The sequence below is a fragment of the Camellia sinensis genome, chromosome 8 (assembly GCF_055761805.1).
Source record: "Camellia sinensis isolate YWXY chromosome 8, ASM5576180v1, whole genome shotgun sequence".
NCBI lineage: Eukaryota > Viridiplantae > Streptophyta > Magnoliopsida > Ericales > Theaceae > Camellia > Camellia sinensis.
In genome coordinates this window covers 146,917,564-146,936,346 of record NC_138968.1, presented here as the reverse complement: position 1 = coordinate 146,936,346, position 18,783 = coordinate 146,917,564, and the positions used below count along the sequence as shown (strand labels likewise).

The 18,783-nt window shown below is 37.2% G+C and overlaps 1 protein-coding gene and 1 pseudogene across 5 annotated transcripts; one reads left to right on the top strand and one right to left on the bottom strand.

Annotated features, from left to right (window-relative positions):
• LOC145798161 (G-type lectin S-receptor-like serine/threonine-protein kinase At2g19130) overlaps nt 1–8,677 on the bottom strand; it is a 36,132-nt pseudogene extending 27,455 nt beyond the window's left edge.
• A 4,751-nt stretch (nt 8,678–13,428) lies between these two features.
• Nucleotides 13,429–18,408, top strand: LOC114292147 (endo-1,3;1,4-beta-D-glucanase-like). 5 transcript variants are annotated; one of them, XR_014338392.1, is made up of 8 exons: nt 13,429–13,532; nt 13,851–13,961; nt 14,563–14,645; nt 15,077–15,098; nt 16,507–16,622; nt 17,023–17,113; nt 17,244–17,807; nt 17,916–18,408. XR_014338392.1 is itself a non-coding variant. In XM_082883717.1 (4 exons), the coding sequence occupies exons 1-4, from the start codon at nt 14,483–14,485 to the stop codon at nt 17,107–17,109; spliced, it is 399 nt and encodes a 132-aa protein (XP_082739843.1). In that variant the 5' UTR covers nt 14,457–14,482; the 3' UTR covers nt 17,110–17,236. The 5 variants fall into 5 exon arrangements, 1 of the variants encoding a protein (XP_082739843.1); XR_014338391.1 differs by lacking the exon at nt 15,077–15,098 and having other exon boundaries at nt 16,496–16,622; XR_014338390.1 differs by having other exon boundaries at nt 14,563–15,098.
• The last annotated feature ends 375 nt before the right edge of the window (nt 18,409–18,783 follow it).

Genomic DNA, 18,783 nt, shown 5'->3' with positions numbered 1-18,783 from the left:
TGCTTGACGGGGCCTTTTTCTATTACTTGGATGCTTTCCATATATGACACCTGCCACGTTGTCCAACTGGTCTTGTATCTTTTCCGCCAGCAACTCCAAAGATCTCTTCCGTTTCTCAATCTTACCATTGTAAGCCCTACTCTTTCGCCTTTCTGGGTGGTCCTCAGGCAGGTAACATCGATGGTTAGTGTACCCCGTCTTACTTCTCAAAGATTCAAAATACGGTTCATCATTGTAACTGTAACAAGAATAATGACCCTTTGTTCTCCACCCAGATATGTCACCAAATGCAAGCCAATCATGTATTGTCCACAACAAAGCTGCATGCATTCGAAAAGTCTCATTGGTGGAGGCGTTGTAAGTCAATGCACCATTTGTCCATAAATCATTCAACTCATCCACAAATGGTTGCATATAGACGTCAATATCAATCCCTGGTTGCGATTCTCCAGGAATAAGTAATGACATCAAAGAAAATGGATCCTTCATAACCAACTAAGGTGGCAAGTTGTATGGAATGGGTATGATGGGCCACAAACTATAAGAGTTGTTCATGTTCCCAAAAGGGTTAAACCCATCAACGGCCAACCCTAGCCTCACATTTCGAGGCTCCAAGGCAAACTCAGGATGTCGTGCATCAAATTCCTTCCACTCATCACTGTCAGCGGGATGCCTTAATATCTCGTCGTCCACTCATTTGTCTTTGTACCATCTCATGTCCTCAGCCCTCTTCCTTGACATGTACAATCTTTTCAACCTTGGTGTCAAAGAAAAGTACTGCAATACTTTATGAGGGATCTTCTTACCCCTTCCACGATTGATCTTGTATCTAGATGTCTTACAAGTCGAACATTTATCTAGTGTTGCATTCTCCTTCCAAAATAATACACAATCAGTTATGCAGGCATGAATGAGCTTATATGACAAGCCCAAGTCACGTACTATTTTCTTAGCTTCATAAGTTGACTTTGGAACCAAATTTTCTTTCGGTAAAAGTTTACTTAAAAACTCTAGCATCATATCAACTGACTTATTGCTCCAATGATTTGTTACCTTCATATTAAGCACCTCAATCACAAACTTCAACAAAGTATAATTTGGGAACAACTCACGCTTGGCATCGGTCAACAATTGATCAAAAGTTCTCACTTCCTCCCATTGGGTTGTACCAGTCGATTCCGCTCTTATTCGATCTTCCACTAAGGCTTCAATACCACCTATAATTTCATCACCATCAAGTCGCATCTCATCATCATGGTAAGCCTCGTTTGAAACATGGGGTTCCCCGTGCTGGTGCCATACAATGTAAGTTTGCATAATCCCATATTGGAGCAAATGAATTTCCACATTTTGAAGATTTTGTCTACAAACATTCACACACTTTATACATGGGCACAACAGATTACCATTCTGGGCTATAACCCCCATTGCAAATTGAAGAAATAACTTCACCCCATCATTATATGGTTTACTCATCCTTCCATTAGCCGTCCTACCTAGGGCAATCCAACTTTTATCCATGTCTGATCACAAATGAAAGATTAGGAACAATATAGTATAATGTAGACTTGTGTATTTATGAACTAATTAAATTGAAAAATTCAATAACAACTTTACCAAATATATGTCCAGATCTTTAATGAAGATTCTTATACAAGTTCTAATGTTTTATGCAAGTAAGGAATAAAAACTAACAAAAATGGTCATTATTGATTTTAACATTCTAACACCACCATTCTAACACCATTCCTACTGCAATACAAAAATACTCCACCATTATAACACCAACATACTCCACCAGCAGAACTCCCACACTGAAGGTTACTGATGTTGCACTTACTAACCTAAGCCTCTTCTAAAAACATACTAGCTAGTGCAAGAGCATACTTGATACTACCTAAACATAACATTACTACTACTACTACTACAAAGACCAAAGAGGCATGGCTTCTAATACATGTAATGCACTACCACTGTCAAAAGGCCTAAAATATGCAGCCTATATATATGCAGTAGATGGGATTGAAATTGAAGTATCAACAGGTTGTATATATATAATAGCCAAATGGGATTAAAACATAACAGCCTATATATATAACAGGTTGTATATATATATATATATATATTATATGTAAAAAAATCTGCAACCAGTGAGAAGGAAACTGAGGAATGAAAGGTAGGGATCAACCGATAAAGAAAAAATTGAGACTAACAGCGGTGGTGTTCTCCGATTATAGCTATATTTTTAGGGCCATAAAGCCTCACTAGTGGTCCAATAAAAAAAAAAAACATAGGAATCTATGTAAGAAACAAATCTCTATTCTCTACCACAATTTAACTGCTTTTAGTAAACTTTAAAAAAAAAAAAGTTATGATTTCACAATAATCAAGTGGACTATATTTCTTATTTATTGCAAATTTTTTCAACATATAGTCACCAATGGCGTTTTAATAGGAAGTCGGATTAAATTTTGAGGGGGCCATTACATGAGTAATCAAATTTTGAAGGGCAACTCTTACACAGAGTGAGCTTTCCAAAAAATTTGGCAGCTCTGGAATGAGTTTGGAGGGACCATTACATGGTATACAAAAAAAATTTGGAGAAATAGCAGTCATATACAAGTGAATTTTTCCATAACTCATTCCTATTCCTTTTTTTAAATCACTGCTCCTTACAGCAACTGCAAGTTTAGCAGCCCCATTCATAGGAGCACAAAAACTATCAGTCACTTAAGAAAAAGATGCTCTTAAAAAATTTCAGACTCTAAACAAAAATATTTTCCTTTTTCTAGTCAAGGCTATAGACTTTCTCCTTTGGTTGGGAAGTTGATCTCTCAATTTGAAAGTAAACCCATGTAGTCCATTCACTCTATTACCCAATCCTCATTTGATCACGGATTAAGGAAAACCTTTATTCACCCCAACATTAGTATTTACTCCAATAGTCCTTTAGTTTTCTCTAATGTACAAGTCTTAAAAATTTGTTTGTACACCAAAAAGTTACATAACTATCTACCTGAAGAAATTTATACAGAGCATATTTTATATGTATACAGAGCATATTTCATATGAATACAGAGCATATACATCAGACAAATACATCAGAGGGAGCATCGAGAGAGAGAGAGAGAGAGAGAGAGAGAGTAACAGCGGTGGTGTTCTCCGATCGGCACAACAGCGGCGGTGAGGAAAGGAGGGGCTAACGGCGGCGGTGGTGAGGGCTGTCGGCGGTGAGGGCTGTCGGAAATGGTAGCAGCGGCGGTAAGGGCCCTATGTGTAAATGAGTATAACGTGTGTGTGTGTGTGTGTGTGTGTGTATGAAATAGGTTTGAACTGAGAAATTATCGTGTGTGTTTGAGAAAAAGAACCGATTGTAACAAATCATTTTTATTTCCCCCCTAAAATATTTAGTGACTAAATTATATTTTGGTGACAAAATTATTTCTTCACCAAAGATAAAAATATTGGCCACAAAAATAGTTTTGTCACTAAATGATATTAAAATATTAAAAATTGTCGGTGACAAAAATATATTCGTCATTAATAATTTTATAATTGATGACAAATTTTTTCCTCACCAAAAGTCTATTAATTTTGGCGCCCTCCGAAAATTATCGGGAAAATATTTAGTGACAAAAAAAATATAAGTAATGATGAAATATAATTTTGTCACCTATTTTTTTATTATGATTTAGATTGGTGATGAAATTTTATTTTTGTCTCCAAAAATGGTACATTTGGAGACAAATATGATTTTCGTCATTAAAAGATACGTATTTCGTAACAAAAAAAAATTCGTCATTAGTTTTCGTCTCTAAAGACTATTTTTGTTGTAGTGATTATTGGTTCCACTGTATTTTTCTCTCATTAACCTACTTCCTATCAAGAAGCTTGTTCTAATCCTCTTTGGCAACAAGCCATGACTGATGAACTGCAAGCTTTCAATAAAACTCATACCTGGGATGTGGTTGGTCTTCCTCCTAGCAAGAGTACTGTTAGTTGCAAATGGGTTTACAAGCTCAAAACTCATTCCGACAGTTCCATTGAGCGTTACAAAGCTCGCCTAAGAGTATGGCATTGACTATGAAGAAACATTTACTCTTGTTGCTCATCTTACTTCCGTTCGCAGCTTACTTGCAGTGGCTACTGCTCGCCACTGGAGTTTTTATCAGATGGATGTCAAGAATGCATTCCTCAATGGTGATCTCACTAAGGAAGTTTATATGTAACCTCCTCCTGGTTCTTCTGTTCCATCAAACAAAGTCTGCAAACTTCATCGTGCTTTGTATGGTTTGAAACAAGCTTCGCGTGCCTAGTTTCCCAAGTTCAGCTCTACCATTTGTGACTTTGGCTTTTCCTCTAGTGCCCATGATTCTGCCTTGTTTATACATAAGACGGAGCATGGTACTATTCTCCTTCTCCTCTATGTGGATGATATGATTATCACTGGAGATGACCCCGCGGGTATTTCTAGTCTCCAACAGTTTCTCTGTTGCTGGTTTGAGATGAAAGATTTGGGTTTTCTTAGCTACTTCCTTGGCTTGGAAATTTCTCAAGATTCATCTGGCTACTTTCTTACCCAGGCCAAGTATACATCTGACCTCTTGGCTCGTGCTGGCCTTACTGATTGCAAGACCGCCACTACTCTTGTTGATCCTCAAACTCGTCTTACACCTTTTGAAGGTTCCCTATTGTCTAATGCCACCAAATATCGTCAGCAAGTTGGCAGTCTTGTTTATCTCACGATTACTTGTCCAGATATTGCTTAAGTTGTTCACATTATCAGTCAATTCATGGCTGCCCCCCGTTCTCCACACTATGATGCTCTAATTCGCATTTTGTGCTCTCAAAGGCACTTTGTTTCATGGTCTTCACTACTCCGCACAGTCTTCTCTACAACTTCATGCCTTTTTTTATCCAAATTGGGCGGGGGATACTACTAACTGTCGTTCCACTACTGGGTCCTGCTTCTTCTTGGGCGCCTTTCTTATTGTCTGGCGTAGTAAGAAGCAAGTTCTTGTTGCTCGTTCTAGTACCAAGGCTGAGTATCATGCTCTTGCTGACACTACTCAGGAGCTTGTGTGGCTTCGTTGGCTTATTTCAAATTTGGGAGTTTCTCATTCTTCTGCCACCAATCTTTATTGTGACAACTAGAGTGCTATTCAGATTGCACGTAATGATGTTTTCCATGATCGCATCAAGCATATTGAGATAAATTGCCACTTCATACGCCAGCATGTTACTCGGGGGCACTGTTCATCTTCTCTTTGCTACCTCTGTTGAGCAAACCGCCGGCCTCTTCACCAAAGCTCATCTTCCAGGACGCTTGTCTGATCTTCTCGCCAAGCTCAAGTTATTATCTGCCTTACCACCTTGAGCTTGAAAGGGGGTGTTAGTTGTTATCTATTCCTATTATACTTAGGACTCTTGTATTCTTGTACACCTAGGTTTCCTATACACCTAGATTTCTTGGCCTATATATACAGGCTTCTCCTATTGTAATTGATAGATTGAATATATACAATACATAATATTTTCCTCTCTCTCTACTATTCTAACAAACAGCATTCCATAGCTAAAAACATTGACTTTTGGCGTGATTGCTTTACCTAATATCCATTCTAGTGCGAGATAGCCTCGTGTTCCTGTCATTGTTGTCAAAACCCGACTAATCTCTCTCTCAACAAGCTTAGCAAGCTCAAAATCAGCAACTTTGGGTTGTATTCAGCATCCAGTAAAATGTTTTCGTGCTTAATATCACAATGTATGATGCAATCTCTGCATTTCTCATGGAGGTAAGTCAATCCTCTAGCAGTCCCAACTGAGATGTTGTACCTTGTCTTCTAGTCTAAGACATTAATGTTGTATTTTTTAAACAAGTGAGACTCTAGAGAACCACTTGACATGTAATCATAAACTAGAAATCTTTTTGTACCTTCTATGCAGAAACCCCGAAGGCGAACAAGGTTGATGTGTTGGATCATCCCAATGGTGCTCACTTCTGCGCGAAACTGCTTCTCTCCTTGGTTCAAAATATTTAGCCATTTTACTGCTACCGCGATTGAATTAGGCAGCGTTCCTTTGAAAACCATACCAAAACCACCTTCTCCAAGCATTTCTGAGAAGTTCTTAGTTGTAATTCATATGTCACGATACTTGAACACTGCTAAAGAATCATCAACTTTCTCCAAAGTACCAGTGTCTTTCTGTCTCTTCCTTCAGAGGACTACCAAGACACTGCCAAAGAAACAGAAGAAACCACAAATTGCTCCAAAAACAATCAAAGAAGTGTTTCTCTTTGCCTTAGCCTTAGCTTCGATTCCAACCAGCTGGGATACTGCTACTCTAACATGAAGATCTCTTTCACTTTTATTATCTGATGAGAGTTGTCGTAGGTTGAACAAACCAACTCCCCAAATCAAACACCTATTATCATAAGCATAAGCACTGCATGAACAATTTTTTAAGCAAGCTAATTCACATTCATCAATGTTCTCAACTGTTATCAACTCTGAATTCACAGGAAAATCGGTGTTTGGCACCACAGAAAATATGTCATTTCCTCTATTTTCACACTGTAGAGGAAGTTTCCTCACACACCCACCTGAGTGATCTCCCAATTCCCAATCTTCTTGAGTTCTCGGTTCAAATCCTTCAATGCAAGTGCAAATCGGTACATTTTGGTTACAACTACTAAATGCACCACAAAAAGCATAGACTGTGCATTGTTGCGGTGGTTTCATCCAGAATGCACTCCACCGTGAGAAGTCCTTTCCCACAAACATATTGTTTGAATTGTCCATTCACATTGAGCACAAATCTAGTGAGAGCAGTAGGGTCACCGACATCGTATGTAAAATAGCTCCCATTTGTATTGTTAACATATGTGACATTTTTTGTGTAATGGTCCAATTGTATCTCAATAGCAAAGCTAAAAGCTTTCCCACTCCATACCCCAGTAGTCCAGTATGGCTTAGACACATTCCAAAGCAATATATGACTTGAATTTGGCTCCACCTCCAAAGAGAACAGACTTGGTGATGGATTTTCTGAATTTTTCCAAGAAGTTTGAGCTTGTTTTTCATTTTTGAGTTTATTGTATCCAACTTTCCCACCGAGAAGCCATGTGTTAGTTGGGTAGTCGAAACTTTGCCATATCACATTAGAAGAATCCAATTTGTCTCTAACAATGAAATTTCCATTGTCAAGAAGCATGGCTACGGTTGAATTAGCCGATTTTGAAATCGAATTTGTTGACCAAATTTGAGTCTTTGACTGGTCTAGTAGGACTAAATTTCTATCTTTCAAGAGTTTCAATTGTGAAGAAGATCGATTTGAAATGGGTTGGATTCTATTTTCCACCCAAACTACTATTTTGATTGGTAGTTTTTTGTACCATATGCCTATGTAGTAGTTTTGAGAGTTACCTGGAGTGAAGAAGCCAAGCTCAAAAGATCCACATTTGCAAGTTATTGTTTGGTTCCCAGAGAGAGATTGTCTAGCATAGATGGTATTGGTACCATCTAATCCTTTTGAGTAATGGGTATTGAAATATAGAATGAATAAGGGCACAACACAAAGAAAGAGCCATTGAATTTTGCATATGGAACTCATTTTTGCACAAAGTTGCACCAAAGAATTGGATGTGATTGATGTATTAAAAGAACACAAGCATAAAAATTAAGTTGGTTGTGCTCTTTACTAAGTAATCTTCAGTGGGGTTGGTGAGGATAGACCAAAACAGGTCACACAGTCCTTACACTAAAAAGTTCGATTTCAAGCACTCTCAAGAGTAATACGATCTTGTGGTCTTAAAAAAGAATTGGAACAATGTCCTAATTTTATTTTATTTTTTTATATTTTTCAATTGTTGATTAGTATTTCATGGCATAAAATCAAATCATTTCAACTTTGGCTTGCAAGAAGATGTTTCTGTTATTTGAAATGCAGAAAAATCTTCTCACAATACTGATTGTATCTAACTGATCTATCAGGGCTTTGATCTTGGCCTCAGCGTTGTTGAGGGAAGAAAGGAAGCCAGTAGCTTCCATAGTCTTGCGAACCAGCTCCATCTTGATATCCCTAGCCTTCATCACAAAGGAGTGGGCATGCTGGATGGCCTAGAGAGAAAGAGACAAACAAGTTAGAATATCTTAAGTAAGGGAAAAAAACCAAAATGAAAAATTACAAAGTATTGAAGACTTACCAAAACAGAATGCTGCATCATCAATGTGAAGTTTTTGTATTCGTTGATTTCGGCCTTATGGTTCAGGTCGGTTGGCAGGAGCACAACAATGGAGAGAGTTGCGTCGACCTCGATATTGTCGATATTGGCTTATCACCAATCATGATTGCAGGGGCCCAAGGTTCATCGGCTTTGAAAAGCACTTGGGATTGCTGTAGCCTTGGACCTTGGCTTCTTCGACCAAGTGGTATAGGAGGGCTCGGCCTCGGTAGGCCTCTTCTCGGCATTGGAGGTACTTTTCTCAACCTCTGCTAATCTCGAGATTGGAACGGTGTCTTCAGTGTCAATTTAAGTCACAGTAATTTTTTCCTCGGCACACTTCACTCTTTTGGCCTTAGGCTTGGGCTGGGACTCTAATGGAGAAGAAGTGACAGTAACCACTCCTGCCAAATCAGCCAAAAGGTCTTCAACAACGACATTGCTACGGCCCATGTCGTTGGCGGATACAACAACGGTGACTCTTGTGCCGAAATGAATTACTAAAAGTGCAATGGGTGGGTTTGCTGGGTCGTACGCCGATGTGTCAGAATCTCATCTTTTATGACTACGAGTTCGGTCGGTAGGAGCGTTTGCTGCGGCACGACGTTGGTGTCGGCACTGGGATGTCAGGATAAGTTAGGGGGCAGAGGTTGATGGTAGCTTAACTGGATCTGAAGAAGAGGCCTGGTCTGCCCTTAGCGATGGAGTAACTAGTGGAGTGGAAGCAGACGGAGGAGTCTTGTTGCGCCTAGGAACGTCAGACAAAGAAGACTTGTATATTGGGATATAATTGAGTAGTAGAGGGGCTTTGTGCTGGTTGATTGGCAAGCCCAACAACCTTTTTCGGTCTTTGCTGGGAAAGAAAGTTTGTCGGAAATCATTTACTGGTTGGAGAAGAGCTGTAAAAGAGAACAAGAAAAAAAAATTCAAAAATAGTTATATGAGTTGACAAGTCCTAGCAAAAATAGGATTAAGAGGATGACTCAGTTCTTACCATTACCCTTTTTAAACACCAATCGACGCAGAGGGAAGAGATGAAGATCATCATCAGGAGCAAACTCCCAGTTGCCCGAGATGATCAAGTAATCATCTCTAGCACCCTTGTTGGAGTCTGGGAGATTGGCTATGATTTTGTAGGCAGTGGATCTAGGCTTGAAGTAATAAATGTATCCTTTTTTAGACTTTAGGCCACACATGGTATAACAAAATTAGATGTCGGCTAATGTTATCCTGGCTTTTTCTCGGCGGGCTAGGGCGATTATACCATTGATAACCCTATAGGAATTGATGGCTAGTTGCATAGGGTTCAATTTGTAATAGTGGAGGACTTCCCTATAGAGAATGTCTATAGGAAACTGGAGTCCACACTCAATGAATGCGACAACGGGGAAGGGCATGGAGTCTCTATTAGGCATGATAGAGTCCTCCTCCCCAGCTAACCTTTAGTGGACGTCGGCTGGGATAGAGGACTCCAGCCTGAAGTGCTCAAGTTTTTCTTGGGTGTCTACCCTCCACCTGAACATACCCATGATGTCGGCTTAGTAAAGTTTAGAGCAAGGTTTCTCGAAAAAGTGACTGGAATGGGTCTAAAAACCTCGGCTAAACCCTAAATAGGCACTAGGGCATGGATCTTGAAGACCTAAATGAATTTTTTTTTAGTTTTTTCTAAGTATGTGTGTTTTAAAGCAAATCCCAAACCTAGGTCCACAGAAACAAGAGTCAAGGGCAAGAATCTGGAAACCAAGTAAGAAGACCAGAAAACAAAATATGATTTAGAATCAGGAAGCATCAAAGGCAAACAAAATTCAAGAATCTAAACAAAGCAGAAATATAGAGAGAAGCGCAGGTATGGAAAGAACAGTGTCAGACATGCAAGGAAATATGAGCAATACAATGAAGTACAGTGATGAAATTTGAAACACAAAACATAAATGAAGCATAATCAATAAAGTAACGATGTGGCAGGCACAGTGGTAAGACGGAAATGATTCAAGAACATGGAAAATCACAAACACTGAGTGAGTGTGTGCAAAGCGGCGAACTCAGAGAATTGACACATTAAAAAAACAATGCAAGCAACCAATACATATAGACAGATTCAAAAGAGCAAGAACTAATTTGCAATGTCCAAGTATGGCGAATGGAAGCACAGAATAAGTTCATGAATAGTAAAAAACTGGCATAAGAAGTAAAGAAATCAGAGGACTTACCGATTGAAGCTGGAGTGAGATACGTCGAAATTAGACAACTTGAACGATTAGAGTCGAATGATGAAATGTGCGCCGGCGGTGACGGAAAAGGCAGTTGCAGAGCTTGAGGGCTTGAAAAATGGCGGTTCGAAAAAGAGAATCTAGAGAGAGAAAAACAGAGCGTAGAGAGAAATCGATTTTGTGAAAGTGAAGAGGCAAAGAGAGAGAGTAAGAGTTTTGTCAAAAATTTGAAAAGGCGGCAAACCGTAATAAAGTAGCCTTGGACAACGTGCTTGTCAGGTGGCGTGCGCAGAGGCGACACGACCTAATAACGCGTGTCAAGTATGATCCAGTAAAGAAGCGACGCGTGGAGGAAACGGTTGGGAAGATTGTGCATGACAGCTCATGCGTAGACAAAACTCTTGGAATTCTTGATTAATGAAGCAATATCACTCTTTTCTTTTTGTCTATTTGTCTCTCTCTGTCTCTCTCTCTGTGTGTGTCTCTCACTCATCTATCTCTTCTCTCATCTCTTTTCTCTCTCTGTCTCTTTCGCTCATCTCTCTTCTCTCTATCTCTCATCTTTCTCTGTCTCTCTCGCTCATCTCTCTTCTCTCTCTCTCTCTCGTTCATCTCTCTTCTCTCTATGTCTCTCTCTCGTTCATCTCTCTTCTCTCTCTATCTTTTTTCTGTCTCTCACTCTCTATCTTTTTGTCCCTCTCTCTCTCTTCTCTTGCTCTCTCTTTTTCTCTCCCACTATGTTCGCGTTGCTCACTCTCTCCCTTCTGTCTTCTCTATTTACTGAGCTCCCTCTCGATTTATCTATCCACTACAAGAAAATGCACTTTTAGCGACCACTTTGTCTCTCTCTCGCTCATCACTCTGTCTTTGTCTCTCTCTCTCTCTCTTCTATCTATCTCTCACTCATTTTTCTCTCTCACCACCCATCTCCTTTACCACCTTCACCACTACTGCAAACGCCATTCCACTACCACCATTACTACCACTGTCGCCACTTCACCTCTACGACTACCATTGCTACTACCATTGCCACCACTACCACTACTGCCACTATTACTACAATTACCACTCATTCACCCTTGCCACTTCATCTACTCTACCACTACCACAACTTCACCACTAATCTCCTTCGCCGCCACCACCACCACCACCATCAACTCTTATCCACCACCTTCACCACTACTGCCACTCCTACTGCCATTACCTCTCATTCACCCTTGCCACTTCATCTACTCTACCACTACCACAACTTCACCATTAATCTCCTTCACCGCTACCACCACCACCACCACCACCACCACCACCATCTCTTATCCACCACCTTCACCACTACTGCCACTCTCTATCCTCTGCCAAAAAAAAAAAAAAAATCATTAATTACAAAAAAATATATATTTTAACAAAAAATATATTTTTTTGACGACGACAACTCCCGTCGCAAAAAAAAAAAAAAGAAAGAAAGTTAAACGACATTATTTTGTTATTTAAATTTCATTTCTGACAAAAAAAAATATTTTTTATTCCCGCTTGTTTTTGTTTTCCATTCCCGCTCTATTCTCTCTCTCTATCTCTTCTATCCGTCTCTCACTCATCTCTCTCTCTCTCACCACCCATCTCCTCTACCACCTTCACCACTACTGCAAACGTCATTCCACCACCACCACTACTTCCACTGTCGCCACTTCACCTCTACGACTACCATTACTACTACCATCGCCACCACTCCACTACCACCACTACCACTACTGCCACTATTACTACCATTACCTCTCCTTCACCCCTGCACTCCATCTACACTACCACTACCACAACTTCACCACTAATATTTTTCGCCATCACCACCACCACCACCACCACCACCATCATCTCTTATCCACCACCTCCACCACTAATGTCGCTCCCTTTCCTCTACCACAAAAAAATAGTTCATGATTTTTACTAACCAAAAAAAATAGGCCGCAGAAAAATATTTTTCATTGACCACAGAAAATAAACTTTTATTTTAGTGGAAAATATTTTTCATTAAAATATTACCCCTACTTCTACCAAATAAATAATAATAATAATAATTTTTTTTTAATTAAAATAAAAATGAAACAAATAAATTTTCAATCTTAGTAACTAAAAAAAAATGAAATTTTTTTCATTAATTACAAAAAAATTTATTTTAACAAAAAATAAATTTTTTTAACGACAGCAACCCGCGTCACAAAAAAAAAAAAAAAAGAGTTAAACGGTATTATTTTATTGTTTAAATTTTATTTGTGACCCCAAAAAAAAAAGATTTTAATTTTTTTTTATCCACCCCCGTCTCCCTCTCTTTTTTTTTTCATTCCCGTTTTTTTTTTTTGCCATCCCCCCCACCCCCTGGGCGCAAAACCAAAACCCCTAATCTCAACATCACTGTCTCTCTTACTCTCTCGTTTCTGCACCGATCAACCTCTCACTCTCTCGTTGTTCATCTCATCGCACCGATCATCATCGCACAGCCGATCTACTCACAGGTAAACTCTCTCTCTCAATCTCTGTCTCTCTCTCTCTCTCTCCCGATCATTGATTTTTTTTGTTTTATATATATATATATCTCTGATCTGACCTAATCGGCTTCCTCACTCTCTGGTTTTGCATCTCTACACCGATTGACTCACACACAGGTAAATATGAATCTGTCTATTAATCTGTGTTTGTTTTGGCATACCGATCGACTCTCACACTCACTCTCTGTGTTTGTTTTGGCCTCTATTTGGAATGTAAATATGAATCTGTTATAAATCTGTAAATATGAATCTGTTTTGGCCTCTATTTGGAATGTAAATATGAATCTGTTTTGATCTTAGTTGTGTCTTAGTTGAATCTCTTTGTTTTATTAATTGTGTTGTGTCTGTTATTAAATCTGAAATCAGAAAAAATAGGTGGAATAATTTTGGTCTCTAATTGTGGAATTCATATTGTGTCTGTTATTGAATCTGTTTTGGCATCTAATTGTGTCTATTATTAATTTTTCTCTCAATTTCTGTTCAATCGACCCCTCTATCTTCTCTGATCAGAACTCTGCACCAGATTTGTTGGTTCAGTCCAGCTCTAGGTTCAGCCTTGAGGTACACCTAAGTCTCCTCTCATATTATTACCTGTGTTAGACGGACCCATATTTGTTGCTCTAAATTGGTTTAGGTTAGCCTAAGCAATTGAATTTGAGGTTCTTAGATTTGAAATGTGGTGTTAGTAGAATTAGATGACAATTAACAAGCTGTATATATTTATGTACTATTTCTCAGTTGTTTTTTCAGTTAACTTCAATGAGATTCGTGGTAAAGTGAAGTAGAATTGATTGTTCTTACTGCATTGCTCTCTTGAGATATAGAATCAATAGCTTCAAAGGATGATTGTGTATTTACTTTTCTTGTGGGTGTGTGTAGGGATGAAGATGAATTGTTGAATACTCAGTGTCCTCAACATTTGGAGCTGAGATGGCAGACATAAGTTAGTTCTAGTGTATATGCTACCCCCTTGATTGCTGATATAAACAGGTGAAAAAAAAGAAGCTTTCCTTTACAGTATTTTAAGCCGCCAATTTTGGTTTTAAATTCATGTGACATATTTCATTTGAATTAATCATTTTTCTCTTCGCCTTGTTTTAAGAGTATTGCTCAAAATTTTCTTGAAAACACTCTAGGAAAGGAAGCCAAACTTTGATGTTACCCATTGGAATTAATATAAAGCAATTTTTTAAAATTAAACTTTAACCCAAGAAAAAAATAAATAGATTATTTTTTCTGTAGCTTAATGGCAAAACAAAATTGTGGGTTTGAAATGTAGAAAGAGCCTCTCCACACATGGTGCATCTGACCCCTTTCCCAAATCCTGCAAAGGCGGCAGCCTCTTGCACTGGGCTGCTTTTAACTGACAACACAGTTTTCCCAAGCTTCACAGTCAAATACCCTCCGAGATGAGTGCATTCAGCAGAGAAACCTTCAATGTCTAGAAACTTCAAAAATGAAATAAAATATCCAGTAATGTTATTCTTTGATATCAAGGATTTGTAGGGAACATGCTTTATTTTTTGCCTAATGATTTTAATATTTGTGGTGGACAACATGTTTTATGCTGTATTCATATTTTATATCTCAGTGACGGAAAGCTCCATATAGTTGTTCCCTCATTTGTTCACTACCTGGAAGTCCTTGAAGGTTCTGATAGAGATAAAATGCCAGGTATAACTTGTTATTGGTTATGTGTGAAAAGCCAGAGTTGGAATATGAATTTTCCTTCTCATTGCATTATGTTAAATTAGAAGCATTTAACTCATTATTTTCTAGTCTAGTGAGAACTTAGAAGTACAAGAGCATGATGAACTTCAGGTTTTCATGTTTTTAAAATCATTAATCACTAAGGTTTTAAATTGTGGTATTAGGACACATAATGGTAATGGTTCCAAACAATATGCATATTGTTCTGTGAATCGACCTTGTTCTGGTCTTTGCATCTCCAGGTAGGAAGTTACATGCGAATGCAGAAGATCGCGAATGTAGAAGATGATTCCGATGAAAATTTAAAAGTTTGCATTATGATATATGTTTTGAGTTCTCAATGTTCTTTCACAAACTAAGCTTTAGATGTTTTGCTTTCTTAAAATGTTTTGCAGGATATGAAGCTCCAAATATGAGGTATGCTGAATTGTTACTATTATCTGTTGTTAGTAAAATATTGTAGTTGGTGTTGTCTTTAACTTGCATATTTACCCGCAGACCATCAGATACTACCTAAGAAAGTTTTTGTTTTGAGATTTGGTGTTGGACCTGTTGGTGTTCATATTTTATTTTTTTAATCCTTTTGACTTCAAGACATCAATTCATTCAATCAACTTGTTGAAGCTCCACTTATAGCTTGGCATTTTCATGATCATGCACCTTTATTTGTTTATTTATTTTTTATAAGTAATCTGTGCAAAATAGACAAGTCATGGAGTCTGTGGAATTGCATTCTAGTGTAATGTGATTTTGATGTAGGAAGTGTACATAACAGTGTATCTGCATGCAATAAGGGTGCTTGCATGGCATTGTAAGCCTTTGTTCTGATCCTGGAGAAAGAATGTAATTAGGTCCATATTTAGGTTAAAGACGATTTATACATTTTAACCAATCCCTGGTTATGTATAGTCCAACATTAACTAATATGCATACATAGGAGTTGTGTAAATTCATTTGATTATAGATAAATTTTGTCTCTTATTTCTTGATTGAGAGCTAGTATATGGGGAAAAAAAATCTTTTGATTAAATTGTGACATTGGACTTAGAGGGAAAAAATCAATGGTCAAGGTTTTGGAAATAGTTTGCATGTATGGACTGAAACTGAGCAATTGAGTTGGAACTTAAATTGGTTAGTAGTATAACTGGTTATGATGTCTCGTCTATATTTTGAAACATTAGGGAACTGTTAAGGGATTAAAAGGAGATGAGGAATTTAGTTTGCTAACAGCTTTCTCAAATCTGGTGCTGGAATGCTGCAATTTTGGCCAATTGAAATAATAATATTATAAAACCTGGATAGCATTCTGAGGAACCATAGTGATTATCTATTTTAATTCTCAGTGGTGTGTTTGGTTGAAGAGAAAAAAGGGAAGATAAGGGGGAGATTCAAAAAGTTTTTATTTTCTTTTGTTTGGTTGACTTAATTGGAGAGAAAATAGAAAAAAAATGAAGGAAAGTTTTTAAATATTTTATCTTCACTCTCCCCTCCCCTCTCTCTCTCTCTCTCTCTCTCTCTCTCTCTCTCTCTCTCTCTGATAAGTAAAAATCTTCATTACACAAGCAACTTTGGAGGAAAATTTAAATTTAGATTAAAGTGCAACAAATAACACTAAGAATCAATAAACTACATTTTTTTTCTTTTAGTTTCTGTCCCACTTTCTTCTCAACCAAACAAGGGGCAATGATTGGTTATTTTGTCCCCTCTTTCCTTCCCTTTTCCTCTCCTTTTATTTTCTCTTATTTTGTCACTAATTGCATCATTATCTCTTGTAATTTAGTTGAAGTAACATTTTGCATTTTATCATTTTGAAGGAAACTTGTAGACAAAGTGGCAGCCGAGGGATTTCTAGTAGTGGTTCCTAATTTCTTCTATGGTGAACCTTTTGATCTTAATAACCCTAATATGGACTGGGAATCATGGAGAAAGGCGCATAGCGTGGTTAGTTTCTGGTTTCACTACCCTTTATCTAAAAGTCGGTCATCGAAATTGGCATGCTAGTTTCAAAGATTAAAGAAGTGATAGTGCACATAGTTTTTCTCTATTTCAACATCACAAGGTTCCAAATTGTCGTCATGTATAATTTTTAAAATTTTCAGGGTTGTCCAATTGAGATAGGACTAAAACCAAAATTTTTCGACATGATTAAAATAAAATTAAAAAAAAAGTTAAGTAAATAAAAAAAAATAAATCAATAAAGATCAACTTTAGGCGGATAGATTCATCACTAAATGTTATGAGAAGCATATTGATCCTATTAGAAGACAAAAGGTTTGGAAAGAAAGAATTTTTTCTTCAACAATTCAATTAGCTATGTTAATGTGAACTTTCTGCATTCCAGGATAAAGGGTTTGAAGATGCCAAGCCAGTAATTTCTGCTTTACGAAGCAAGGGAGTCACTTCAATAGGGGCTGCAGGTTTTTGCTAGGGTGGTAAGATATTTATATTGCTTTTTACATGAAATAAGCTGTGAAATTTGACATAGTTGAACTGGGCTGCTCTTCACCAACGAGTCATGGACTCGGCTGCTAAGATTATGGGTTATTTTTGCGTTTGACTCAGGGGTGGTAGTTGTAAAACTAGGAAGGACTGATGAAATTCAGGCTGCAGTGGTTTTGTATCCCGGTCGCATCACAGAAGATGAAATCGAATGTAAATTTCACACTTCTTAAGCTCATAACATGTGTGTGTGTGTGTGTGTGTGTGTGTGTGTGACTGATAGCTTGTTCTTACCAACGTCAAGTGCCCAATTTCAATATTGGGAGCCGAGGTTTTGTGAGACATCGATGCATTCTGTGCTTGTAGGGTTTTTGTTAGGCATTTTATGAGACAATAAATTCTTGTATCTTCAAAGACTGGAAACAATAGCTAAATCTGGAACTTCAGGTATTTTATTTTATCAATAAGGCTGAGTGTTTTACTGGTACAATGTCAACTTCTTCCTTGGGGGGAATTAATAATTAATGGTCTGTAATTGAATTTATTCTAATATTATACAACTTTTGTGGAGAAAATGCAGACAAGTGGAGACCTTAATCTCATTGGGCGGTTTGGTGTTGGGTTCTACTCTGTTTATCTTGTCGCTGACTATGTTGAAGTCATTAGCAAACATAATGAAGATAAATAGTATGCCTCTGAATTCATATCCTTTTTCTAGTGAACTCGAGTAGTTGTTCTTACAGTCAAAAATTTAACAAATGTAACTGTGGATGTATCTAATTTGTTGACTTTCAGGTATGTTTGGGAATCACAAGCTGATGGGGCATTTGCAATTTCTAAGGATACATGGAATGAACCACTTGGCTGTGGATTTGTTATGTTTGGTTTATAATTTTGGATTTGTTGATTCTATATATATTTTTGGTTTTATGACTTTAAAATATTTAGCCATACATTGAAGATTTTTATTTTGGATTTATTGATTCTATGTATATGTCATATTTATATATGGAAATACAAACGTTTTATACTAGTAACAATTAAAGTTGTTATTTCTTTTCTATTGATGCAGGAGATGAAGAGTTAGTGTGATGAGAAAATTGTCTTTTGTAAGACAAGAATAGTCTCTACAAAAATAGTAAGTTCATTCATATGCTTCTAGTGGTTTCTGAATTAATTTGTGTTTTTCTTTTTCAGGTCAAAAATTTCCTGGAGATATGCAAAATATGGTCAAAGAATTCAACAACTTAGTTTTTTCAAGTTTTTTATTTTTTATTTTTTAATATATGTAAGCATAGTTAAAAACTTTTTACTAATTCCTTTGGAGTAAATATTTTTTGAACATTGAACTTTCATTTATGAAATATATGATGTTATGCTATTCAATATATGATTGTGATTCAAAATATAGTATATAGTGTGTATTACATTCTTTAAATGCATATAACATGTGATCTTATCTAATTATTAATCACGTGTTTTATTAGATATTAATCACACTTAAAATCTGTGATCTAAATGTTTATTATCACATGTTTTATTAGTTATTAGTCACACTTAAAACATGTGATCTAAATATTTTTAATCACACTTAAAAGGTGTGATCTAAATGTTTTTAATCACACTTAAAAGGTGTGATCTAAATGTTAACAATCACACTTAA